Source organism: Phyllostomus discolor, chromosome 12 (genome assembly GCF_004126475.2).
Source record: "Phyllostomus discolor isolate MPI-MPIP mPhyDis1 chromosome 12, mPhyDis1.pri.v3, whole genome shotgun sequence".
Lineage (NCBI taxonomy): Eukaryota > Metazoa > Chordata > Mammalia > Chiroptera > Phyllostomidae > Phyllostomus > Phyllostomus discolor.
In genome coordinates, this window is record NC_040914.2 from 1,712,598 (window position 1) to 1,739,529 (window position 26,932).

At 41.9% G+C, this 26,932-nt stretch overlaps 1 protein-coding gene and 1 pseudogene across 3 annotated transcripts; both read left to right on the top strand.

Moving 5' to 3' along the window:
* The first annotated feature begins 3,961 nt into the window (after positions 1–3,961).
* On the top strand, positions 3,962–5,196 carry LOC114511518 (annotated as a pseudogene).
* An 11,849-nt stretch (positions 5,197–17,045) lies between these two features.
* Positions 17,046–26,832, top strand: PRODH2 (proline dehydrogenase 2). 3 transcript variants are annotated; one of them, XM_028529895.2, is made up of 10 exons: positions 17,048–17,307; positions 17,384–17,580; positions 17,792–17,930; positions 18,015–18,101; positions 20,650–20,730; positions 20,813–20,968; positions 21,045–21,211; positions 25,005–25,115; positions 25,528–25,613; positions 26,517–26,749. In XM_028529895.2, exons 1-10 carry the CDS (start codon positions 17,131–17,133, stop codon positions 26,699–26,701), a joined length of 1,386 nt encoding a protein of 461 aa, XP_028385696.1. In that variant the 5' UTR covers positions 17,048–17,130; the 3' UTR covers positions 26,702–26,749. The 3 variants fall into 3 exon arrangements, with proteins under 3 accessions (XP_035868155.1, XP_035868157.1, XP_028385696.1); XM_036012262.1 differs by lacking the exon at positions 25,528–25,613 and having other exon boundaries at positions 17,046–17,307; positions 26,517–26,832; XM_036012264.1 differs by lacking the exons at positions 20,650–20,730; positions 25,528–25,613 and having other exon boundaries at positions 17,047–17,307; positions 26,517–26,832.
* Positions 26,833–26,932: the final 100 nt, after the last annotated feature.

Genomic DNA, 26,932 nt, shown 5'->3' on the forward strand with positions numbered 1-26,932 from the left:
TAATGAGTATAGTAGTAGTAGTAGTAGTAGTAGTAGTAGTAGTAGTAGTAATAATAATAAATCAAAACTGTTTGTTCAAATGCTTGTCCATATGTTATTTTCATCACTACAGACCTAAAATAGGTTTACACCATTGCACTTGAATCAAATAATTTCCATTTAATTAAAAAATGATTCCATTCTGCTCTGGCTGCTGTGACTCAGTGGAATGAGTACTGGCCTGTGAACCAAAGGGTTGCTGGTTTGATTCCCACTCAGGGCACATGCCTGGGTTGCAGGCCAGGTCCCCAGTAGGGGGTGTATGAGAGGCAACCACACACTGATGTTTCTATCCCTCTCTTTTTCCCTCCCTTCCCCTTTCTAAAAATAAATAAATAAAATCTTTTAAAAAATGATTCAATTTCCTCCCTGGCTGGTAGCTCAGTGGATTGAGCGTGGGCCTACAAACCAAAGGGTTGCTGGTTCAATTCCCAGTCAGGGCACATGCCTGGGTTGTGGCCCAGGTCCCCAGTAGGGGCACATGAGAAGCAACCACAACCACACATTGATGTTTCTCTCTATCTCTTTCTCCTTCCCTCCTCTCTCTAAAAATTAATAAATAAAATCTTTTAAAAAATTATTCCATTCCAAGCCCTGGCTGGCATAGCTCAGTGGATTGAGCGCGGGCTGGGAACCAAAGTGTCCCAGGTTCGATTCCCAGCCAGGGTACATTCCTGGGTTGCAGGCCATAACCCCCAGCAACCGCACATTGATGTCTCTCTCTCTCTCTCTCTCTCCCCCCCCCCTTCCCTCTCTAAAAATAAATAAATAAAATCCTTAAAAAAAATTATTCCATTCCTAAGAATCGAATTTTTCTAATTGTGCATTTTTCCTTTTCTAAGAAGAAACCTTAGACATTTTGTTTCCACATTGGTTTTTCAGGAAAGATGAATTTATTGGCTTTTCTAGCTGATATTCTCTGGGGAGTGTTAGATTCAAGTACTGCTGGATCCCGTGTTTGAAAAGCCATGAGGAGTCAATTTCTCTGTATTTCCTGCCCCTGTTTTTTTCTGTGTTGATTTCATTCTCAGGTAGACTCTTCATTTGGTAGACAAAAATGACCATTTACAGTTCTAGGCTGGTATTCCACAAGCTCAGCAGACAAAGTGCCTCTTATGCCAGTACTTCTGGAAAATTATGGGCCTCTCTTTCATCCTCCCAGCTTGGGTCTCATGTCCATCCCAGAGCCAATCGTTGTGGCCAAGGAACAAAATATGCTGATAACAGGTCCTGGGTTGCTCTACCACATAAACCATTTGAGCAATGTGTTCGAAGGGAACTTCAGGCTGTGAGTGGATCTCTTTGTGTACTTCCTACTTCCTCTTTGACATTGTCTAAATCAATGTAGCAGATATCTATTGCTTCTGTCTGCCCAGAATCTAGTTTCTCTTAATTTATATACATGTTGTTGAATAAGCCCTGGCTGGTGTGGCTCAGTGGATTCAGCACCAGCCTATGAACCAAAGGGTCTCTGGTTCGATTCCTGTCAGGGCACGTGCCTGGATTGCGGGCCAGGTCCCTGGTTGAAGGTGTGCGAGAAGCAACCAGTCAATGTCTCTCCCACACATCAATATTTCTCTCTCTTTCTTTCTCCCTCCTTCCTGTCTATCTAAAAATAAATAATATCTTAAATTAATTAATTAATTAGAAATCTTTTTTTATAAAAAGATGCTTATATGTGGTGTTATCAATACTGTAGCAAAAGAGGCCATTGTTGTGGGTGTATAAAATAGTAACCCTGTCCTAGACTTCCCTAAATTTCCGTGGCTAAAACTAAGGTAAGACAGGTGTGCAGACATATATGGAAGCATGCTAACCCCTGAAATATTTGTAACATCATACAACTGAAAACAACCCAAATGTCCATCAATGTAGTAATAATTTAGTAAATTAAAGTAATTAATTTAAATGGACTTGTGAATTATGTTTATTTACCTAGGCAGATGCCCATTATTATTTTTCAATTACAGATGACATTCAACATTATAGTAGTTTCAACATTATATTAGTACAACATAGTGATTAGACATTTATATAACTTATAAAGTGATCCCCTGATAAGTCTGACGTCTCCTGACACAATACATAGTTATTATGATATTATTGACTCTTTTCTCTATTCTGTACCTAACATCCCCATGACTATTCTGTAACTACCAATTTATATTTCTTAATCTCTTCACCCAGCCCCCCAATCCTCCTCCCACCTGGCAACTATCAGTTTGTTCTCTGTATCTATGAGTTTGTTTCTGTCACAAACATAATATTGAATCTAAGAAGTCAGACACAAGACAGAGCATTCCGTGTGATTTCATTGGCTTAAAGTTAAAAATGGTCAAAAGTAATTTGTGGTAGTAGAAATCAAGAGTGGCCATCTTTGGTGTGGAGAGAGAGAGAGTGATTACAATGGGATACAAGGCTGCTAGAGGGCCAATAATGTTGTTTCTTGATTTGGGTGCTAGTTTCAACAGGTGATGTTGTCACTTTCTGAAAATTTGTCTAACTGAACACTTGTAGTATGGGCAAATTTCTTTATGTGTTATACATCATTAAAATATTACATGGTATCTTGAGCTGGCATTAAATTATGATTTTCCAACATGATGATGAGCAGACTTTGACACTGTGTTGAAAAACAACAAACAACTTTCATTCTATTCATTCTATTTCAAACTATTTCATAGTTTCATTTTTTTCTGAAAAAAGTATATTTTCAGGCTTCCAGTCAAGATAGAGGCTTAAGTAAACATGCTTTACCTCCTCATGCAGCCATGGAAAGAATTAAAAACAGACCTCAGAACAAATAACACCCAGAACCATCAGAAAATTGAGCTGTATGGAAATCAGACAACCAAGGATTTAAAGAAGCCATTTTCATCCAGATGGATAGTAGGGGCGCAGATGCAGAAGGGGCAGGGAGCCACAGAGATGCAGTGTGGCACAGAGAGGCAGAGGCTGAATGGGAAATCATACATTCATGTGTGGTGGATAAAAATGGGAAGGGATACCTTGGGAGCAAGGGATGCCAGCCCCAGGCCAGACCACACAGCCCATGGTTCCAGTGCCAAGGAGATAAATCCCCATAACTTGTGGCTATAAAAACCAGTAGGGGTTGGGACAGGGGAAGAAACTGCCAGATTGTCAGGACACTCCACTTAAAGGGCCCTCAAGAACTTAAAATATATGCAGGCCCACCCACTCTTGGATTCAGCACCAGAGCAATAGCTAGAAGGGTGCCAGTTGCACAAGACAAGTGCAGGACAAACCTCCAGAAGCCAGGAAGTGGCACTGTCCTCTCTCTGAGCCCTCCCCCCACACAAAGCCACAAAGTGGTGAAGTGGGTTGTCCCACCCTGGTGATTACCTAAGACTCCACTCCACACAATTTACAGGTATCTTTTCTATAAGAGGCCACACTACTAAGGCAGGGAGTCAAAGCAACTCTACCTAATACACAAAAACAAACACAGGGAGGCTGCCTGTGTTGCTACTGTTCAAGGCCTGAGAAGTTGATGGTATTTGCACTGATGGAAGAATAGTCACAGAGCCATTGGGAGTGTGGCATGCCTTTATCTGGGGTGGACAAGCCACACACAGTGGAAGCCACGTATCCCCCTGTATGTCTCTGTGTGGCACACGTTGTGGCTCTTGTTCCCCAGCATGGCACCCATCATGGCTCTCAGCAGGGAGTCCCTAGCTACTTTTAAATACTAGAACAAACAAAGCTGGCAAAAAGCCAGAAAAGTCTATATCAGAATAATTCTGCACATGTGAGTTCACTTCACATTATGAGAACAGGTTATCGGACTCAGTCTCAAGGCTATGAGAACACTATTTATCAGACTCTTCCAAGTCTATGGGAACACTATTTCCCTTAGTTACCCAGACACATGGGTGAGGAAGCCAGACTGCTTCCACTTACCCTACAGTGCCAAACTGAGGAGTCAAAGAAATATGGTCCAAATGAAAGAACAGGAAAAAAATGGAAAAAGAACTAAAAAAAAAAAAAACAGAGATAACTCACCTATCACATGTAGAGTTCAAAATACTGATGGACAGGATGCTCAAATAAGTCACTGAGTATGGCAACAAAATAAAAAAGACCCAGGAAGAAATGAAAGTTACACTAAGTGAAATAAAGAAAAATCTACAGGGAGTCAACAGTGGAGGGGATCAAGCCTGAATTCACATCAACTATCTGGAACATAAGGAAGAAATAAGCATTCAACCAAACAACAAGAAGAAAAAAGAGTTCAGCCCTGGCTGGTGTGGCTCAGTGGATTGAGCACTGGCCTGCAAAACAAGGGGTCTCTGGTTCGATTTCCAGTCAGGGCACATGCCTGGGTGGTGGGCCAGGTCCCCAGTAGGGGACATGGGAGAGGCAACTGAACATTGATGTTTATCTCCTTTTTCTCCCTTCTTTCCTGTCTCTCTAAAAATAAATAAATAAAAGCTTAAAAAAATAATACACTCCCCCCTCCCACTACTCCTTCCCCTAGAGTGCCACTCGGTCTGCACTACACTTGCTAGTTGGGCTGTCGTTCAGCCAGTGAGGCTGTTGTTTTCTTCCAGCACCATCATGATCATCTACTGGGACCTCATCAGTCATGGTGAGATGTTCTCTGATATCTACAAGATCCAGAGGTCACAGATGGTCTGTGTTTGGAGGTAGAGGAGAAGATGGTTGGTAGGACAGAGGGTAACATTGATGACTCACTTATTGGTGGAAATGCCTCTGCTGAAGGCCTGGAGGGTGAAGGAACCAAAAGCACAGTAATCACTGGTGTTGATATTTTAATGAACCATCATTTGCAAGAAACCAGCTTCACAAAAAAAGGCCTACAAGAAGTACATCAAAGATTACATGAAATCAATCAAAGGGAAACTTGAAGAGAGACCAGATAGAATAAAAAGTTGTTTATGACAGGGGCTGCAGAACCAATCAACAAATCAAGTACATCTTTGATCATTTTAAAAACTACCAGTTCTTTATTGGTGAAAACATGAATCCAGATGGCATGGTTGCTCTGCTAGACTACCATGAAGATGGTGTGACCCCATATATAATTTTCTTTAAGGAAGGTTGAGAAATGGAAAAATGTTAACAAATTTGGCAATTTGGACCTATCACCTGTCATCATAACTGGGTGCTGCTTTTCATCCACACACCAGGACTACGACAAATGGGACTGGAGTTATCTTGAGTTCTTCGTTTATTTTGACCTTGATTTACATGGAGTAGAGACATTGTTTTTAAGAAAAATGGATAATTGGAAGATGGTGGTGAGATACGTGGGAGCAGAGTCCACTTTCCCCTGTGCATGGGTGAAACACCTAGCAGATCTTCTGAGGAACAGAGTGAATAGCCAACAGTATCCCAGCATGAAAATTAGAGACAAAAAATTGTAGGGGACGTTGAAAATCAGACAGTGGGAGCTATAAATACCAGTATACCTGCTGGAAGAGGAAACCCACCAACAAAAGAACCACCAACAGATAACAACGGAAGAAGGTGAAGGAGGGAGTGGAAGTCACACTAACCTCAATCCAGGACCCATCTGAAAATACACCTAAATGATGGAGAAATTACCCAGGACAAACAACTGAACAAGAGCGAGAGAGAAGCCTCAAAACCTTGTACATACAGAAGAATCAGCTTCAACACAACCTGTCCACACCTGTACAACATAATACAAGATGTGGTGGATGGAGTAACCCTCAGTTAAACAGCCGGAGGGAAGGACCCACCAAAGAAAAACCCAACGACAATCAAAACCCAAAGACATTCACAGAGCCAACATAAATGACAGCTCAAGACCAGTGAGCTCAGGAGATCAAGGAGATTGCACCACTGAATCCCACGGGTCTTCTGCCATAGAAGTTCACATCAGAAACCCAGGGAGTCAGAAAAGATTAATTTAAGAAGCAGAGGCTAACAAGAAGAGTCTCACAAACAATGGGAAGACAAAGAAACAATCCCCAAATGAAAGGAAAAGAGGAAGCCTCAAAAGAATGCTAAATGAAATAGAGGCAAGTCAACTATCAGATATTGAGTTCAAAGCAGTGGTTATCAGGAAGCTCAATGAGCTCACAGAGAATTACCAAAAACTACAGGGAAACTACAATGAACTCACTGCAAACTATATCAACATGAAAAAAGAAATAGAAACTATCAACAAGGGCCAAGAGGAAATGAGGAATACCATTTCTGAACTGAAGAACACAGTAGAAGGAATCAAAAGCAGGCCAGATGAAGCAGAGGATTGGAGCTGTGGGGACGTCGAGCTGGAGGACAAGATAGGAAAAAAAACACCCAGAAAGAGCAAGAAGAAAAGAGACTCGGAAAGAATGAAGAGGAGTTAAGGGAAATGCAGGGCAACATGAAATATAACAATACCCATATAATAGGGATACCACAAGGAGAAGAAGAGCAAGGTGTAGAAAACCTGTTTGAATAAGTAATGATGGAAAACTTCCCTAATTTGATGAGAGAAAAAGTCACACAAATTCAGGAAACACAGAGAGTCCCAATTAAGAGGAACCTAAAGAGGCCCACTTCAAGACACATCATAATTAAAATGGCAAAATTCCAAGACAAAGAGAGAATCTTAAAGGCAGCAGTGGAAAAACAGGAAGTAACATACAAGGGAGCCCAAATAAGGCCAGCAGCTGACTTCTCAATGGAAACGCTTCAAATCAGAACTGAATGGCAAGAAATATTTCAAGTAGTGAGAACCAGAGGCCTGCAACCAAGGTCACTTTGCCCAGCAAGGCTCTCAATTAATATGGAAGGCCAAATAAAGAGCTTCCCAGACAAAAGTAGTCTAAAAGAACACACCTCCACCAGACCAGCTCTACAAGAGATGCTAAAGGGACTGCTTTAAGAAAAGGAAGGAAAAGAGTGAGAGAGAGGGGAACATAGGTACAAAGAAATGGCCATGAATAAATACCTATCAATAATAACCTTAAACATAAATAGATTAATGCTCTAATCAAAAGACATAGAATAGCTGAATGGATAAGAAAGCATGGCCCATACATATGCTGCCTACAAGAGACCCACCACAGGACAAAAGACATACACAGATTGAAAATGAAGGACTGAAAACAAATTTTCCAAGTAAACGCACAGAAAAAAAAAGCCGAGGTAGCAATACTCATATCATAGAAAATAGACTTCAAAAAAAGGTCCATAAAAAGAGACCCAGAAGGTCACTTCATAATACTCAAGGTAAAAATCCATCAAGAAGATATAAACATTATAAATATATATGCACCCAACATAAGAGCACCCAAATACATAAAGAAAATCTTGGAGGACTTCAAGAAAGATATTGACAGCAACATAATTATAGTAGGTAATTTCAACACCACACTGTCAAAAATGGATAGATCTTCCAAAAAAAATATCAACAAAGATATTGCAGCATTGAACAATGTCCTAGACCAAATGAACTTAACTGGTATATAAAGAGCCTTTCATCCCAAAGAAGCAAAATACACATTCTTTTCAAATGCACATGGAACATTTTCAAAGATAGATCACATGATAGGACACAAAATAAGCCTCAACAAATTCAAGGAAATTGAAATCATATCAAGCATTTTCTCTGACCACAAGGGACTGAAACTAGAAACCAACCTCAAGGGAAAACCACCTAAAATTCATGAAGATTGAATAGCATGCTATTAAACAATGAATGGGTCAAGAATGAGATCAAGGAAGAAATCAAAAAGTTTCTGGAAACAAATGAAAATGAACTCATAACAACCCAAAACTTATGGGGCACAGTGAAGGCAGTCCTGAGAGTGAAGTTCATAGCAATACAGGCATACCTAAAAAAAAAAGAAAGAAAGAAATATTTCAAACAAACAACCTAACCCTACACCTACAAGAACTCAAAAAACAACAACAAAGACAGCCCAGAGCAAGTAGAAGGAAGGAAATAACCAAGATCAGAGCAGAATTAAATGACATAGAGACAAAAAGCACAATTCTAAGGATCAATAAATCCAGGAGCTGGTTCTTTGAAAAGAAAACCAAAATTGGCAAGCCTTTAAGCAGACTCATCAAGAAAAAAAGAGAGAAGATCCAAAGAAACACAATCAGAAATGAGAAAAGGATAAATGACAACTGATACCACAGAAATACAAAGAATTGTAAGAAATTACTAGGAAGAACTATATGCCAAGAAATTTGAAAACCTAGGTGAAATGGACAAATTTCTAGAAAGATATAATCTTCTGAAATTCAATGAAGAAGAAGCAGAAAGCCTGAACAGACCAATAACAGCTGACAAAATTGAAGCAGTAATCAAAAAACTCCCAACACACAAAAGCCCTGGACCAGATGGTTTCACAGGAGAATTCTACAAAGTATTTAAGAAAAAGCTAACCCCTATCCTTCACAGACTATTCCAAAAAATCCACGAAGATGGAAGACTCCCAAACTCTTTTTATGAAGCCAGCATCATCCTAATCCCAAAATCAGATAAAGACACAACGAAGAAAAAATAAAACTTCAGGCCAATATCACTGATGAACATAGATACTAAAATCCTCAACAAAATATTGGCAAACCACATCCAGCAATACATTAAAAAGATCATACACCATGACCAAGAGGAGTTCAAGCCAGAGACGCAAGGATAGTACAGTATTCACAAATCAATAAATGCAATAATACATCACATAAACAAAAACAAAGACAAAAATCACATGATCATGTCAATAGATGTGGAAAAAACATTTGATAAGGTAAAGCACCCATTTATGATAAAAACACTCAGCAAAGTGGGAATAGAGGGAGCATTCCTCAACATAATAAAGGCCATATATGAAAGGCCCACAGCCAACATCATACTCAATGGGCAAAAACTAAGATCTTTCCCAGTATGATCAGGAACAAGACAAGGATATCCACTTTCACCACTTCTATTCCAAATAGTATTGGAAGTCCTAGCCACAGCAATCAGACAAGAAAGGGAAATTAAAGGCATCCAAATTCAAAAAGAAGAAACAAAACTGTCATTGTTTGTAGATGACATTATTGTGTACATAGAAAATCCTATAGACTCCACAAAAAAACTGCTCAGCCTAATAGATGAATTTGGCAAAACAGTGGGATACAAAGTTAATATTCAGAAATCAAAGGCATTTTTTGTATACCAACAATGAAACATTAGAAGAAGAAATTGGGGGAAAAAATCCCATTTGATATAGCAACAAGAAAAATAAAATACCTAGGAATAAATCTAAATAAGGAGGTAAAAGACCTGTACTCAGAAAACTACACAACACTGAAGAAAGGAATTAAGGAAGAGACAAATGGAAACATATACCATGTTCATTGATCAGAAGAATTAACATCGTCAAAATGTCCATACTACCCAAAGCAATTTGTAGATTCAATGCAATACTTACTAAAGTACCAATGGCATGTTTCACAGATATAGAACAAACACTTCAAAAATTTATATGGAACCATAAACAACCATGAATAGCTGCAGCAATTTTGAGAAAGAAGAGTAAAGTAGGAGGGATCACAATACCAGATAACAAACTATATTACAAGGCCACTGTAATCAAAACAGCCTGGTACTGACATAAAAACAGACACATAGACCAATGGAACAGAATAGAGAGCCCAGAAAGAAACCCAAGTCTCTATAGTCAATTAATATTTGACAAAAGGAGAAGAAGCATAAAATGGAGTAAAAATAGCCTCTTCAACAAATGGTGTTGGGAGAGCTGGACAGCTACATGCAAAAAAAATGAAACTTAAGCACCAATTTACACCATACACAAAAATAAATTTAAGGTTGATAAAAGATTTAAATATAAGTCGTGACACCATTGAAGTCCTTGAGGAGAACATATGCAGGAAAATCTCAGATATTCCAAGGAGCAATATTTTCACTGATATGTGCCCTAGAGCATGGGACATAAAGGAAAGAATAAATAAATGGGATCTCATCAAAATAAAAAGCTTCGCTCTGGCTGGCATTGCTCAGTGGATTGAGCTTGGGCTGCAAACCAAAGTGTCGCAGGTTCAATTCCCAGCCAGGGTACATGTCTAGGTTGCAGGCCATAACCTCCAGCAACCACACATTGATGTTTCTCTCTCTCTCTCTCTATCTCCTTCCCTCTCTAAAAATAAATAAATAAAATCTTAAAAAATATATATTAAAAAAAAAATAAAAAGCTTCTGCACAGCTAAAGAAAACAGCAGTAAAATGAAAAAAGAACCAACCGTATGAGAAAATATATTTGCCAATGATACCTCAGACAAGGATTTGATCTCCAAAATATATAAAGAACTCACACAACTCCACTCTAAGAAGACAAGCAACCCAATTAAAACATGGGCAAATGGCTTGAACAGACACTTCTCCAAGGAGGACATACAGAGAATCCAGAAATACATGAAACGATGCTCAATATCGCTAGCTATCAGAGAGATGCAAATTAAAACCACAATGAGATACCACTTCACACCAGTCAGAATGGCCATCATAAACAAGCAACAAACAACAAGTGTTGGAGAGGTTGTGAAGAAAAGGGAACCCTAGTGCACTGCTGGTGGGACTGCAGACTGGTACAACCACTATGGAAAACAATATGGGATTTCCTCAAAAAACTAAAAATGGATTTGCTTTTTGACCCAGCAATTCCACTGCTAGGATTATATCCTTAGTACTTTGAAACACCAATCCAAAAGAACCTTTGCACCCCCAATGTTCATAGCAGCACAATTTACAATAGCCAAGTGCTGGAAGCAACCTAAGTGCCCATCGGTAAATGAATGGATCAAAAAACTGTGGTACATTTCCACAATGGAATTGTGTGCAGAAGAAAGAAAGAAGGAGCCCCTACCCTTTTCGACAGCATGGATGGAACAGGAGAGCATTATGCTAAGTGAAATAAGCCAGGCAGTGAAAGAGAAGTGCCATGTGATCTTGCCTTTAACAGGAATCTAATCAACAAAATGAACAAGCAGGCAAAATATAACCAAAGACACTAAAATTGAGAACAGGCTGAGAGTGACCAGAGGGGAAAGAGGAGGGGATTATAGGGGAAAAGGATGAAGGGTTTACAGGAACAATTATAAAGGACATATGGATAATAACAAGGTGAGGGTAGAAACAGGGGAGGGAGGTAGGAAGGGCTGGGGTGGTGGGAAGGGGTGGGGGAGAAAAGGCAGAGAACTGTACTTGAAAGACAATTTAAAAATGTTAAAAAAGTAAAAAAGAAAAAAGAAAAATGTATCATTAGGTTGTCTAAAAATAAAATGCATTGAAACTTAAAAAAATAATTTTAAAAAATGAGGATAATATAAGGCACCTCTGGGGCATTTCCAAACATGCCAAAATCTGAATCATCGGGATGCCAGGAGAAAAGGAAGAGCAAGAAATTGAAAATTTATTTAAAAATAATGAAAAAAATCCCTAATTTGGTGAAGGAAATAGACATGCAAACCCAGGAAGCACAGAAAGTCCCAAACACGGTGAACCCAAAGAAGACCACATCAAGTCACATCATAATTAAAATTCCAAAGGTTAAAGATAAAGAGAGAATCTTAAAAGCAGCAACAGAAAAGCAGACAGTTACAAAGAAGTTCCCTTAAGGCTTCCAGCTGATTTCTTAGAAGAAACTTTGCAGGCAAGAAGGGACTGGCAAGTATTCAAAGTGATGAAAAGCAAGGACCTACAACCTAGATTACTCTATCTAGCAAAGTTATCATTTAGAATTGAAGGACAGATAAAGTGCTTTCTACACAAGGTAAAGCTAAAGGAGTTCATCATCACCAAATAATTATTATATGAAATGTGAAGGGACTTATTTAAGAAAAATATCAAAAGTATGAAAAATAAAATGGCAAAAAATACATGTGTATCAACAATTGAATCTAAAAAGCAAACGAAACAATGAGAAGAACAGAGAGAGAATCAGAGGTACAGAGAACATTTTGATGGTTGCCAGATCAGAGGGGGGTAGGACAAAATAGGTAAAAAGGTGAGGGGATCCCTGGCTGGTGTAGCTCAGTGGATTGAGCGCGGGCTTCGAACCAAAGTGTTGCAGGTTCGATTCCCAGTCAGGGTACATTCCTGGGTTGCAGGCCATGACCCCCAGCAACCGCACATTGATGTTTCTCTCTCTCTCCCTCCCTTCTCTCTCTAAAAATAAATAAATAAAATCTTTTTAAAAAGTGAGGGGATTAAGAAGTATACATAGGTAGTTACAGAATAGCCATGGGGATATATAGTACAGTATAAGAAATGGAGAAGCCAAAGAACTTATACATATGACCCATGGACACAGACAATGCTGTGGGGATTGCCTGAGGTAGTCGGGGGTGCTGGGCTTAGGAGGGCAAAGGGGGAAAATCAGGATAACTGTAACAGCATAATCAAAATATCATTTTAAAAAAGATATTGAATTGATGATTAAATACCTCCTCACAAATAAAACTCCAGGTTCAAATGGTTTTACTGGTAAATTCTATCAATGATTAAAAGAAGAAATACTACAGAATTTTTCAAATTTGTTACAGAAATATAAGTTATAAGATTGGAGTTATCTTTAAAAGCATTGTTAAGTAAAAAAATTAATGTGCAAAAGGATGAGTAGTATTTTCTTTTTTTAAAATTATTTTATTGTTGTTCAAGTACAGTTGTCTGCATTTACCCTCCACCACTCCCCCCATATTTCTTTTTTTAATATATTTTATTGATTATGCTATTACAGTTGTCCCATTTCCCCCTTCACTCCCCTCCACCCTGTGCCCCCTCTCCCACCCACGTTCCCCCCTTTAGTTCATGTCCATGTGTCATACTTGTGAGTTCTTTAGCTTCTACGTTTCTCGTACTATTCTTGCCCTCCCCCTATCTATTTTCAACCTACATTCTATGCTACTTATTCTCTATACCTTTTCCCCCTCTCTCCTCCCCCCCTACTGCTAGCCCTCCATGTGCCCTCCATTTCTGTGGTTCTGTCCCTCTTCTAGTTGTTTACTTAGTTTCTTTTGGTTTTGCTTTAGGTGTGGTTGTTGATAATTGTGAGTTTGCTGTCCTTTTACTATACATGTCTTTTCTTTATCTTCTTTTCTTAGAGAAGTCCCTTTAGCATTTCATAAAATAAGGGCTTGGTGATGATGAACTCCTTTAATTTGACCTTATCTGAAAAGCACTTTATCTTCCCTTCCATTCTAAATGAGAGCTTTGCTGGATAGAGCAATCTGGGATGTAGGTCCTTGTCTTTCATGACTTGGAATATTTCTTTCCAGCCCCTTCTTGCCTGTAAGGTCTCTTTGGAGAAATCAGCTGACAGTCTGATGGGAACTCCTTTGTAGGTTACTGTCCCCTTATCTCTTGCTGCTTCTAGGATTCTCTCCTTTGTTTTTACCTTGGCTAATGTAATTATGACGTGCCTCGGTGTGTTTCTTCTTGGGTCCAACTTCTTTGGGGCTCCCTGAGCTTCTTGGAAGACTGTTCCCTTTGCCAGATTGGGGAAGTTCTCCTTTATTATTTGTTCATATAACTTTTCCACTTGTTGCTCCTCCCCTTCTGGTACCCCTATAATTCGGATGTTGGAACGTTTAAAGATGTCCTGGATGCTCTTAAACTTTTCTTCGATTTTTTGAATTCTTATTTCATCATGCTTTCCTGCTTGGTTGATTCTATCTTCCTTCTGGTCCACTGTGTTGTTTTGAGACTCAGATTCCTTCCTTTCACTATTGGCTCTCCTCCGCGTATCTTCCTGCATCTCTTTTATGGTAAGCTGCATCCTTTCATCTAATTTGCGCCCAAAGTTCACCAATTCCGTGAGCTTTCTGATCACCAGTGTTTTGAACTGTGCATCTGATAGATTGGCTATTTCTTGGTCGCTCAAAAGGATGAGTCCTGGGGGATTGATCTGTTCTGCTGGAAACATGTCTTATGTCTTTCCCTGTCTCTCCTATTATTTTATTTTATTATTTTTTTTTTCCGGTCTGGTCACTCTTGTTACGGTGCGGGGTGGAGCCTTAGGTGTTCACCGGGGCTGGGCACCCCAGTCGCTAGATTGTGACGTTATATGTGGGGGCGGGGGTGGGAGCGGGGACAGGAGGGAACAATGGCGACAGTTCCGTTCTCCTGGGCTCAGACACTTCCCTGGGCTCCTGAGCTGCGAGCTCTGCCCTGGTCCACAGTCGCTGCCCCACTGATTCCCCCAGCCGCAGCTTGCGTACTCAGGGATCACCGCTGCGTTCTTGTGCCCCAGATGGCTGTTGCGCCAATTCTGCGCCAAATTTCCCCAGACCTCTGCGCACCGCCGACCCGCGCCAGCCCCGCGCCCACTCGGCTCGTCGTCCCCTACCAGTCTGGACGTGCAGGTCTACTTCAACTTCTTGGCTGTCCGACTTCCATTCAGATAAATCCTCTGACAGTTCTGAGTGATATTATGACTGTAAATTATTGTTGTTCTATTCTTGGTTGTGCGAGAAGGTACGGTGCGTCCACCTGTTCCTCCATCTTGCCGGAAGTCCATATTTCTTATGTATATAATAAATAAGTGATATGTATAGGTTCATTTCTGTGCACAGACTATCTCTGCAAGGATACCTCATTATCTTAAAGGAAGGAAATTGAAGGATTTAAATTTAGGAGTAGGAAAAAAACCACGTTTTTCACTTTGCCTCCTTTTGTATTGTTTTATTTTTAAAATATGAACTGTGATGATTTTTTTAAAAGTTTGAATTCTTTTAGTTCAGGCTTTGCTGGATTTATAATCTGAATCTTGTCACTCAGGTCTGTGAATTGGGTACTAAAGAAAAAACTGTAGAAAGGGATGATTAAAATTTTCAGGCCTGGGGTCTAGGGAACAAGATCATTGAACCCACACTTGGCCACCAACTGGTTGCATGATTTCAGGAAAATATCTCTACCTCTCTGGGTCTCTGCTTATAACATCTGTGAATGGCAGGTTAATTTTTTCCAGCTCTTGGGGGATAACCTCCCAGCCCTTGAAATGGCCTGCTCAATAAGAGCGTTTTGGTTTACCTGGTGGCCTTGGTCTGTATGGTATTAGTGTGCACTCTGGAGGGGTTGCAGACTAAGTTCAGTCATGTGAACATAGTCTTGCCTATGTAACTGACCTCTAATAAAAAGCCCAGACACCAAAGCTCATGTTAGCATCACTGGCTGCAGTACTTTTTATATCTTGTCACACATTGTTGCTAGGAGAACTGGGTGCTATTCACTTGATTCTACTGGGAAAGGCCAACTAGACTTGCACCTGGCATCGCTTGGACTCTATGCTCCTCTTCCCTTTGATATCTTCAATCTGTAACCATTCAGTATAATAAACCATAACTGTGAGTAAAAAACTCTGAGTTCTGCAAGTCCCTCTAGTGAATTACTGAACCTGAGGTGGTTTTTTGGATCCCTAGATGCAAGGGTAAGATTAATGGTATATACCTCACCAGGACATAGCACCAATGAGATTATGCATACACAACATGCACTAATCACAGCCAGTACTTACTAAGTTCATATTGTGTACCACTGTGTGTCCATGAACTCACTGATTCCTCATTACAACCCTGTGAAACCGATAATTTTTATTCCCACTCCCTACCTATGATTTTTTAAACTTTTTATTGTTAAATGTATTTTATAGTCAGGAGTACAAAATATAAATGTATGGCTTTAAAAAATACTATATAGACAATTGTGAATCATCATCACCTTAAGAATCAAGGACAGCCCTGTCTGGTGCAGCTCAGTGGGTTGGGTATCGTACCACAAAGTCAATGGTTACCAATTTGATTCCCTGTCAGGACACATGCCTAGGTTGCAAGCCTGGTTCCCAGTTGGGGCATGTGCAAGAGGCAACGAATCCATCTCACATCTGTGTTTCTCTCCCTCTCTTTCTCCCTCCTTTCGCCTCTAAATAAATAAATAAATAAATAAATAAATAAATAAAATCTTTAAATAATAGAATAAAGGACATAGAAGCCCCCATGACCGCCTATCTAGTGACAACTCCTACCCCCTTCCAAGGTAATCATTTTCTTGCTTGTCTTTTTTTTATAGTTGAATCACCCATGTACATATCCCCATTTGCTTCACTTCATTTTCCCTGCTTTCAAGTTTTTAAAAAATATTTTATTTATTTACTTTTTAGAAAGGGGAAGGGAGGACGAAAGAAAGGGAGAGAAATGTCAATGTGAGAGAGATACATTGATGGGTTGCCTCTCATATGCCCCCAACCAGGGACCTGGCCTGCAACCCAGGCATGTGCCCTTACTTGGAATCAAACTGGTGACCTTTCGATTCATAGGTTGGCACTGAATCCACCAAGCTACACCAGCCAGGACTGCTTTCAAGTTTATTGAATGGAATAATACAACATGTGCTCTTTGGTGTCTGGCTTCTTTCACTTAACATTATGTGTGTGAGATTTATCCATGTGGTTGTGTGTATCAGTAGTTTGTTCTTTTATTGCTGTATAGTATTCCATTATGTAAATATACCACAATGTATGTATCCTTTCTGCAGTTGATGGAAAGTTGGGTGATCCCCAGTTGGACCTACCAAAAACAGTGCTGCTATGAACATTCCTTTCTGTACATATTTCCTGATTTCCATGTTCAAGTTCTCTAGGATATATACTTAACATGAAATGGATGGGTTACAGGTTATATGCACTTTCAAATTTATTCAGTAATACTGCACTCTCCGATTGTAAGATGAAGCAATTTCAACAAGAGAGGTCAAGAAACTTTCCTAAGATCACAAAGCCAAACTGCTTTGAACCAAAAGATCCTTGCTCCCAAAGCCAAGCTCTCACTAGCACCCAGTAGCAAATGTGGACACTGAATAATTGTAAGCTATCATACTGAGGGTATAGAGAACTGTCATTTGGGGTCTTCCTGTCCAAGTTATTCTGAACTCTGTCCCTTTTAGTTAATCGTTAACTGCTTCCCAAGAAGCCTGTGATCCTAAAGATTTGCCTTTCACTGACTACTGTCTGGTTAATCAGTCACTGCCCCTGTCTGGTAGACTGCAGCCTCCAAAGCCCATTTATCTAGTGTGAAAGTGGTGAGGGATTCATGATGCTCCGGACCTGTCAAGTGCTCTATTCCCAGGCTGGCAGCCCTACTAGGGGCTGGCAGCCCCTGAGTTTTGATGGTGGGGCCTTCCACCTCAAGGGCACAGGAGAACTGATGCGGGCATTGCTGGTGCTGCGACTGTGTGCCTGGCCCCCTCTGGTCACTCATGGCCTAGCGGTAAGCAATGACCTTGGGGAGTGGCTTTAGGGCTCCCCAAGGTCTGGCTCTGAGCCCTCAATCCTTGTTACCTCAGCTCCAGGCCTGGTCTCAGCGACTCCTGGGCTCCCGGCTCTCCGGAGCTCTTCTCCGAGCTTCTATTTATGGGCAGTTTGTGGCAGGTGAGACAGCAGAAGAGGTGAGGGACTGTGTCCAACAGCTGCAGACCCTAAGCCTCCGGCCCCTGCTGGCAGTGCCCACAGAGGAGGAGCCAGACTCAACTGTCAAGACTGGGTGAGTAAGCACAACCACCTCATGGGCCATCACAGTCCATACATGCCTAGTCCCTGGCTTGTCCCTCATGGGAGGTTATATTAAAAATAAAATTTTAAAAATAAAAAAGGGGAAAAATAAAATTTAAAAGGAAGACCAGATGAATCGGGGCCCAGGGCCCAGGGAAGGGGGGTTAGTAGGCTCTAGGACCTGACGCCTGCTGGCTGGGCAGTGAGTCCTGGTATGAGGGGAACCTCAGGGCTATGCTGCGGTGTGTGGAGCTGTCACGAAGCCTCTTGAAGACCTCTGCCCCAACTGGGAACATCCTCATGCAGCTGAAGTTGACAGCGCTGACCAGCACTTGGCTCTGTGTAAGAGACCCAGGATGTGGGAGGAAGGTGTGGCTGGCTGCCTACCATGTCCACCTCACCACCCCACCCACCACCCTGTTCCAGAAGGTGCTAACTTCATGTATCGGAAGGCCAGGAGCTTCCTCGGAGCTGAGCCCTGAGAGGCTGGCAGAAGCCATGGACTCTGGGCGGGTAAGAATCTCAGTCTGGGGAAGAAATGAATAGTTGGTGGGAAATGTTGAGGGAGCAGAGTCCCCTGGACTTGTATGTGGCAGGCATCTGCAAGCAGTTTGTTCAAACTATTTAACTACCACTACTTTCCAGGCTCAGAACAATCAGAATAAATGTGGCTGTAGTTGGAATGGATGGAATATGGGTCATCTGGGGGTTCTAGGGGAGGGGCCTGGGGGCTCAAAGCTCTCAGGAGTGTTTGAGACAGCAGCTTTTTATCAAAAAGAAAAAAGTATATGAACATTTTATCAATCTACTTAACTATGCTAGTATATGCTGGAAGTTGTGATCAGACCAATGGGGTTTGGTTTAATCATTTATTCACCCATCCATCCATCCACTTCTTCATTCTTTTTTCTTTTCATGTCCTATTTCTACCCTGCCTGCCATTGGCACTCACTCTGTCCTGTATAGTGTATATCTTTGTTATTGTGATTTTGTTTTGCCAAGTATATGCTGTTTGAGGCCATGTTTTTCCAACATTTCATTATGAAAATTTTCAAACATATATAAAAGTTTAAAGAATCTTACGATGAACACTCATATACCTACCACTGTTAATATTTAACTATACTTGCTTTAAACCATCTGTCCCCCTCTCCATTGCTCTGTCCATCTACCAATCCATCTTACTTTTTTATGAACTTCAAAGTAAGTTGCTCACATCAGCACACTTCCCTTCAAATGCTTCAGAATTATGTCACTAATTAGAGCTCAATAATTATTTATAGTGCTTTATTTCTTTTCAGGTAAAATTTTCATATAATGAATAATGTACAAATTGTAAATGCATGCTTAAAATTTTTTTTTTGTATCCTCACCCAAGGACATTTTTTCACTGCTTTTAAAGAGAGGAAAGGGAAGAGAGAGAGAGAGAAACACTAATTGGTTGCCTCCCATATTCCCCAACTGGGGCTCCCCGATCAGGGCTCAGACCTGCAACCTAGGCATGTGCTCTGACTGGAGAGAGAACCTACAACTTTTTGGTTCATGGGACAATGCTCCAACCAACTCAGCCACACCAACCAGGGCTGTAAATGTTCCCTTTGACAAACTTGTACAAATGCGTGAAACTGAGCAATTCAAATCCTTATCAAGTCATAGAATGTTTCTATCATTGCAAAAGCTCCCTTGTGTCCTGCTCCATTAATCTGGGAGATACATTTTAGGATGTATGCAAATAGCGTTACGTTATCTATCTTGATCTGTTACACACTTTTTCTCCTAAGCACTCAGACTTTAAGTTCCATCCAAGTGTCTTTGTGAATAGAATTCCATTGTGTACAATTGCTGCTTCTAGTGGTGTGGTTTATCTTTCCTGGGATGGATACCCTGGGAGCCTCCAAGTCTCCACCACCCCAAACAATGCGGTAGAGCTGAGTTAGAGGTAGTTATCATTGGCCATCTATCATGTACCAGGTGCTGTGCTAGGGGTAGAGGAGCAATGACCAAGATAAACAAACTCCCTGCCATCAAGGCACTCACTTCCTATCAGGGAGGGCGTAAGAGACACTTAAAAATGAAAACCAAAGCCAATATGTAACAAGTTAGGTATAAATAAATATTGTAGGTGAAAAAGGCTGAGGAAGGGGCAAGGAAAGCCCCAGACAGGGAGTTGAGAATTTAAACCAGGGAGAACCTCATTAAGTAGAGGATATTGGAACAAAGATCTGGAGGAGCGGTAAGTGGACCTCTGCAGGAAAAGTATGCCAGGTAGAAGGGACAGCCAGAGCAAAGGCTCTGAGGTTGGAAGGTACCTGGAATGTTTAATGGCAGGGAGACCAGTGTGGTTGGAGGGCAGAGAGCAAGATGGACAGTGGAAGGCAGTGAGAACAGAGGGGCCAGATAGGGTGGAACCTAGAAGGCTGCAATGAGGCCTTGGTATTTGTTGAGGAAATTGAGGTCCTAAGAGACTAATAGGAGGAAAACATGGCACTTACTATGAGCTAGCTACTGCTCTAAGCATTTTCTATAGGCCAACTCCAACTTACTTCTCTGTCTAAGTTTCAGTTTCCTCACTGGAAAATGGAGCTTGGAATGACACCTGTCTACTAGGATCATTGTGGAAAGTAAATAAACACAATAGTATATGCAGTTACCTATTACTATAATAATGACAACATGTATTGAGTGCTAATTATTTGCTGGCACTGTCCTGTCATTATTATGTCTAGGCACATCTCACATGTTAACCCATTTTTATCCATGTAACTCCATGAGGAAGCTACTGTTATCATTTCCATTTTACAGAGGAGAAAACTGAGGCCCAGAGAGGTTACATGACTTGCTCAAGGCCACAAAGTATGTGGTAGAACCAGGATTCAAGCCAGTTTCTGGGGTCTTAACCATCATATTACACTTCAATAAATTGCATATATATGTGAAATAGCAACTTTTTAGATTCCTAACAATTTCTCATTTTTTCCCCTTCCTGTGGTGTGGGAGAGGAGACTTAGGCCCTGTAAGGAAGTCCCGAGCCGCTCTCACCTTCCTGGCTGCCCTCCCCTAGGACCTCCAGGTCTCCTGCCTCAGCACTGAGCAAAACAGGCATCTCCAGGCCTCTTTGAGCCGCTTGCAAAGGGTGGTACAGGTAATGCCTCCTGTTGTGGCCTAGCTCCACTATACCTGCTAGACACCTCTGGTGCTCTGACCACAGTCTCTCTTGCCCTCAGCATGCCCAGGCCCAACATGTGAGGCTCCTAGTGGATGCTGAGTATACCTCGCTGAACCCTGCTCTCTCTCTGCTGGTGGCTGCCCTGGCCTTGCGCTGGAACACCTCCAGGGAGGGTGGACCCTGGGTGTGGAACACTTACCAGGCTTATCTGAAGGTGTGTGGTACATTCCTGGGCTATTCAGGCTGGAATTTCAGCATGCTGACCTTAAGCAGCCTGTGTACTTTGCCAGGACACACACGAGCGACTGAGGCAGGATGCTGAAGCTGCAGACAGGGCTGGCCTGGCCTTCGGAGTGAAGTTGGTACGAGGGGCGTATTTGGACATGGAGAGAGAGATGGCCCGGCTCCAAGGAACCAAAGATCCCACTCAGCCTGACTATGAGGCTGCCAATCAGAGGTAGGAGTGGGCCAGGCCAGGCTCTGTGACAAGTAATAATAGCATCTAACCTTTAGAGTTCACAACACAAGATACTGAGCATCCTGTATGTGTCTACACATTACTCCCTCTTCTTGGCCCAGGACACCCCTGCATCCCACCTGAATAGTAGCCTTCTCCTTGGGCTCCTTTCTCACCCCTTTGACCCCCATTCCCTGTCTCTTCCCCACACGCAGCTGGAGGGAGTCCTGTTTATACTCAAGTCAAATCATGTCCCTCCTCAGTTCAAAATCCTTCCATGGACAGGGAATGGCAAAAAAAGTGGGAACAACTGTGACAGCACAATCAATAAAAATAAAATGTTTTTAAAAACCCCATATTATTTTTTAAAAATCTTTTCATGGATCCCATTGCACCCTCAGTAAACCCCAAATCCTTACAGCAGCCCACAAGGCTCCATGCAGTCTGGTCACTGCCATCTCTCTAACTTTTCCTTCCACTTTTCCCCTCACTCTCTGCACTGCTTGATGATCCCCAGAGCCTTTTGTACTTCCTGCCCCACTGTCTAGAACGTTCTTCCTCCAGACAGCTGCATGGCTCAATCCTTCACCTCCTTAGGTCTTTGTGTATTTGGTACTTTTGCAGGGGGCCTTCCCTGACCTCCTTAGCAAAAACTAAAATACCTCATCACCCATTCTTTAACTGAAAGTTCAGTTATCTGGGAGTGAGATTGCTGTGTCACATGATAACTCCACATTTAAACTTTTGAGGAATTGCCAGATGGTATTCCACGGTCTCGCACTATTTTACATTCATACCAGCATTGTATGAGGGTTCCAGGTTCTGCACATCCTCCATGGCATAGTACCACTCATGTTTTCTGGATTAATTTTTCTCTCTAGCACCTATCAGTAGTTGAGGTTCTATACAGTCTCATATTAAATTGCCCATTGTTTGTATCCCCCACTAGTGTATGGGCCTAGGAGGGTGGGAGTTTCTGATTTGTTCACTGCTGAAATTTGTTCACTGCTTAAAATAGTGTCTGTTGCATGGTGGTGTTCACTCTGTATATGTCTTCTGAATGAATAAATAAACCATTCCAAGCAGTGGGTACTATTATTAATGTCCCCATTGCACAGAGGCTAAAACTGAAGAACTGAAAAGTGGAATCACTTATCCAAGGTCACATATCTAGTAAGTGGCAGGGCCAAGATTTGAGCCCAGGTAGACTGGCTGTAGAACCCTCATTCTGACCCACCATAAATCACCTCATGCTGAGGCAAGAAGTGAGTGAGCTCCTTGGTCCCCCACCTCATGGCTCTGGAAAGAAAGAATTTATTTCTTCAACACATACTTGCCAACCACCTGATTTGGATCAAGAGCTGTTTTGGACCCTGGTCACAGTACCAACCAGGGTGACCCTAGGTCTTGTCCTCATGGAGCTTTTAAAGTCTGACTTCATTACACAGTGACTCAAGGAGAGGTTTGTACAGCTTCAGGGATTTACCCAAGCTATCAGGGCAAATAGCCAAGCCATGGGTTGCATCCAGGGCCAGTGAGGGTTTCCATGCAAGTACCATAAAACTCACATGCCATAAAATTCACTATTTAAAAATGTAAAATTAATTCAGTAGATTTTAGCATATTCACAAGGTTGTACAACCATAGCCACTATGTAATTCCAGAACATTTTCATCACTTTAAAAAGACACCTTATACCCGCTCATTAGCATTCATTCCCCATTGCCTTTCCCCCTCAACCTCTGGCAACCACTGATCCTTTTGTCTCTATACTGGACATTTCATACAAATGAAGCCATACAATCTGCAGCCTTTGTATCTGGCTTATTTCACTCAGCATGTTTTCAGGGTTCAACCATGTTGTAGTATGTATGTGGGCTTCATTCCTTTTTATGACTAAGTGACTAAGTGATATCTCTTTGTGTGAATGAACCACATTTCATTTATCCATTAATCAGTTGATGGACTTTCAAATTGCATTTTTTTGCTGTTGTGAATAGTGCTGCTGTGAATATTCATGTACACATTTTTGTGTAAACATACATTTTAAATTTTCCTGAAAGTTCAGTTATCTGGGAGTGAGATCGTTGTGTCACATGATAACTCCACATTTAAACTTTTGAGGAATTGCCAGATGGTGTTCCATGGTCTCGCACTATTTTACATTCATACCAGCATTGTATGAGGGTTCCAGGTTCTGCACATCCTCCATGGCATGGTACCACTCATGTTTTAATATAGATTTTGAATGAATAATGAATTCACATGATTCAAAAATTAAAATGATATGAAAATTAATACACCGACATATCTCATTTTGACCGAAATCCCCATCTAATTATGGAGTCTCCCTGGCCCCCACAGGTAATCCCTTTTGTTAGTTTCTTACAGGTGTTTCTTAAATTCCTTTATGCATACAGAGGCAAACACAAAGATTTTTGTATCTGCAAAAGTCACATGTCTACATATTGCTCCTTGCTTTTCTACTCAACTGCCTCTCTTAAAGGCAAAATAGTCTAGTGATGAGCACAAGCTTTGGAGCATCAGATAGTCTGAGCTCAAATCCCAGCTCAGCCATTTCTAGCTGTGTGACCTGGGGACAAGAGACTTAACCTCTTTCAGCTTCAACTCTGCTTGTGTAAAATGAGAATAACCAGAACATCTGCCTCACAGAGTTGATTTGAGAGTGAGGTGAACATATGTGTGTCAGGCAAGATAAAGGAGATTTAGTAAAGGGACTAAATTAATGGAGTGCCCTGGATGGTGGATTTGAGGACTAGCATGCAAATCAAAAGGGTCGCAGGTTTGATTCCCTGTCAAGATGTATGCTTGGGTTGCAGGCCAGGTCCTCAGCTGGGGACATGAGAGACAGCCAAAGGGTGTTTCCCTCTCTTTCTCCCTCCCTTTCCTTCTCTGGAAAAATAAATAAATAAAATCACGAAAAAATAATATTAAAAAATTAATGGAACATGGGTAAGGTCCGAATAATCCACAGAGAGTGTTGAGGCACTCAGAAACCGACAAAAGTGGGAAGTGGTTACAACCCTGTTATAGGTGAGGAAGAAGGGCCACACTGGAGGAGGTGTGGACAGATAGGGTGGGCCAGGGAGGGGGGCTAAAGGACAAAATGCCCGAGCCCTCTTCCCTCCCACCTTCTAATCTCCTGCCCATGACTGGGTGTTGCAGGATGTAAAAAGTCAGCTTCCTAAGGGGCAGAGAAGGGCAAAGAACAGATCTGGAAGGCAGTGGAAAATAACTACTATAGCGGTGAAGGTCATAGGGTGGCACCTGGCCTATAGCAGTTCAGAAAGCATTTTCCAGTCTTTGTACCTTCCCAGGTCAGTACCAAGAGTGTCCTTGTTCTTTATACAGCTGCATGGCACTCCACTGTACTCTGTGTACCATCATTCATCAAGCCAGTCCCCTACTTAAGGACATTTGGGTTGTTGTTAATCATCTTCTGTAGACAATGTTGCAGTGAATGACCTTGAGAAAATGTCATGTCATGTGTGTGATGTGGCCCTTATTTGTGAGACTGCCATTGGGCCAAAGGCTTTTTGTATACCTTCATCTCATTCCATCCTCTGAGCATCACTTTTAGGTGAACTTGCATTGTTACAAAAGCTCAAAGAAGTAATGTCCCTTGCAACTGGTCCAGGTGGAAGTGGGGTATTTTATGACTCCAGAGTTCTTGTCCCTAGGAACTGCATGTCCCAAGGACAGAAATGCCTAGTCCCTGAGGCCTGACTGTCACTCACGTGGTACCATAACTGAATGGACCGTCTCTCTTCAGCTACAGACGCTGTTTGGAGCTGATGTTGACCTATGTTTCCCACTGTGGCTCCATGTGCCACCTCATGGTGGCATCCCACAATGAGGAATCTGTTCATCAGGCAACAAAACGGTATGAAGTGGGCCCCTTCCTTCCTCTCCCTAATTTACATGCTTGGAATGGGTAGAGGGTGGTGGATGTGGAACAAGATGAGGGGCAGAATGTGGCAACAGTAGGTTCAGAGGAATTCTCGGAGGATATTAAAAACATTAAACCTCTGCTACACTTATAGGTCTTGTAGTCCCTGGCTGAACAAGGCATCACCCCTTATATGCTAGGATACTGGGAAGTCCTAGGGTTCCAGGGAAGGAGTTGGGATTCACTGGGGAGATTTCAGGCATCTTAGAGCAGTGGGGGGTTTTTTATCATTAAGTTCAGAAGTATTTCAATAGTTAAATAACTGGAACAGCCATGTGGGTACCAATGGCTGACTGAGCTCTGGATCCAGCCACTGTCTGGATTGATGATGTGGCCTTTTCTGTAGCATGTGGGAGCTGGGCATTCCTCTGGATGGGCCTGTCTCTTTTGGACAACTTCTGGGGATGTGTGACCACGTCTCCTTGGCACTGGGTATGTGAATGGCCCATTCCCTACCACCACCACCATGCCCCACCCAGCCCCAGGCCTCATTCCTTCTCAGCCAGGGTCCTTCTCCCATTTCAACCAATGCCTTAGCATGCTCCTATCTAGAGTTTGCAGATGGCCCAGTCTCTTCCAATGTCTAAAGTCTTGTAGGCCTTTGTCTCTGTACCTGCTCTCTGTTGTTTTGCTAGTTTTTGACCATGATGTTTTCTTTCCTATGTGCTTTGTTATCTTTACCATGTTGCTCCCCAGGGACTGACCAGAAGATTTATATCTTTCTCTGCCAGATGCTAAGGGCTACAAAATCGTTATATCATAAAGTCATAGCTTGAGGTTTCCTGAGACATCTCAGATATGCAAATTTGGTCTGCAAATATGCAAGCAGACTAAAGCACGGCCACAACCTCTCAGAGATGGATTTCTCTGTTTTCTTCCCTGCTGTGCTTATGGTCAAGGTCATTCCCTGGGAGTAGAGAGAACTCTTGCTCTGAGAGTGTTCATTTTGGGGTTCTAGCTTAATGCGAGGAAGCTCTCCTTTCTACCTCTCACCCTATTCAGAATTTAGGCCTCAATTTCTGTATCCCCTCAACTCTGTAAAGCCATCAAATAGCAACTCAATTTTGTATTCAGGGCAGAAGTGCTTCCTGTGCATCCCTTCCCTCTCTGGTTTTCCCTTTCTCTTAATTATTGGATTAGGAAGTTCCTTATTCTCTTGGGAGCATTTTAATAACTTTAAATGTTTACTCCAGAATTTTTAGTTTTTCAGTGGGAAATTTTGTCTAACTCATCTATCTGCCATATTCTCAGAACTAGAAATCTTTGTTCCAGATGGGGCCTATGGGAGCCTCTCTCCAAACATGAGCCCACATCTTATCAACACTCTCCCTGCAGGGCAGGCTGGCTATGCTGTATACAAGTCCATCCCCTATGGCTCCCTGGAGGAGGTGATCCCCTACCTGATCCGGAGGGCCCAGGAGAACCAGAGTGTGCTGCATGGGGCCCGCAGGGAATGGGAGCTGCTCAGTCAAGAACTTCGACGGAGGCTACTGGGGCGGGGCCTGAGGGCACTATGTTAGCACACCCAGGGGTTATGTGGTCAATAAAGGTCCTGAGCTACTGCCCAAGCTGCTACCCTGCACTGAAGCTGCCTCCTTGGAGAAGGACTAGTCTTGACCTCACCCAGCCCAGCTAGGGTGTTCTGCAGCTTGTGAGAGACCGTTAGATAAGCCTAAAGCATAGCAAAAAGATTGAGCAAAAACTAATGAAGCCTCTTCCACCCTGAAGCAGTCTACCCTGTGATAGTTCTG

Excerpts from the sequence above, each read along its gene's own strand:
- PRODH2 (XM_036012262.1), top strand. The coding sequence starts at position 17,131 with ATGATGCTCCGGACCTGTCAAGTGCTCTATTCCCAGGCTGGCAGCCCT. Across the intron at positions 17,581-17,791 it reads GACTCAACTGTCAAGACTGG|TGAGTCCTGGTATGAGGGGA; the intron begins GTGAGTAAGCAC and ends CTGGCTGGGCAG. Across the intron at positions 17,931-18,014 it reads TGACCAGCACTTGGCTCTGT|AAGGTGCTAACTTCATGTAT; the intron begins GTAAGAGACCCA and ends ACCCTGTTCCAG.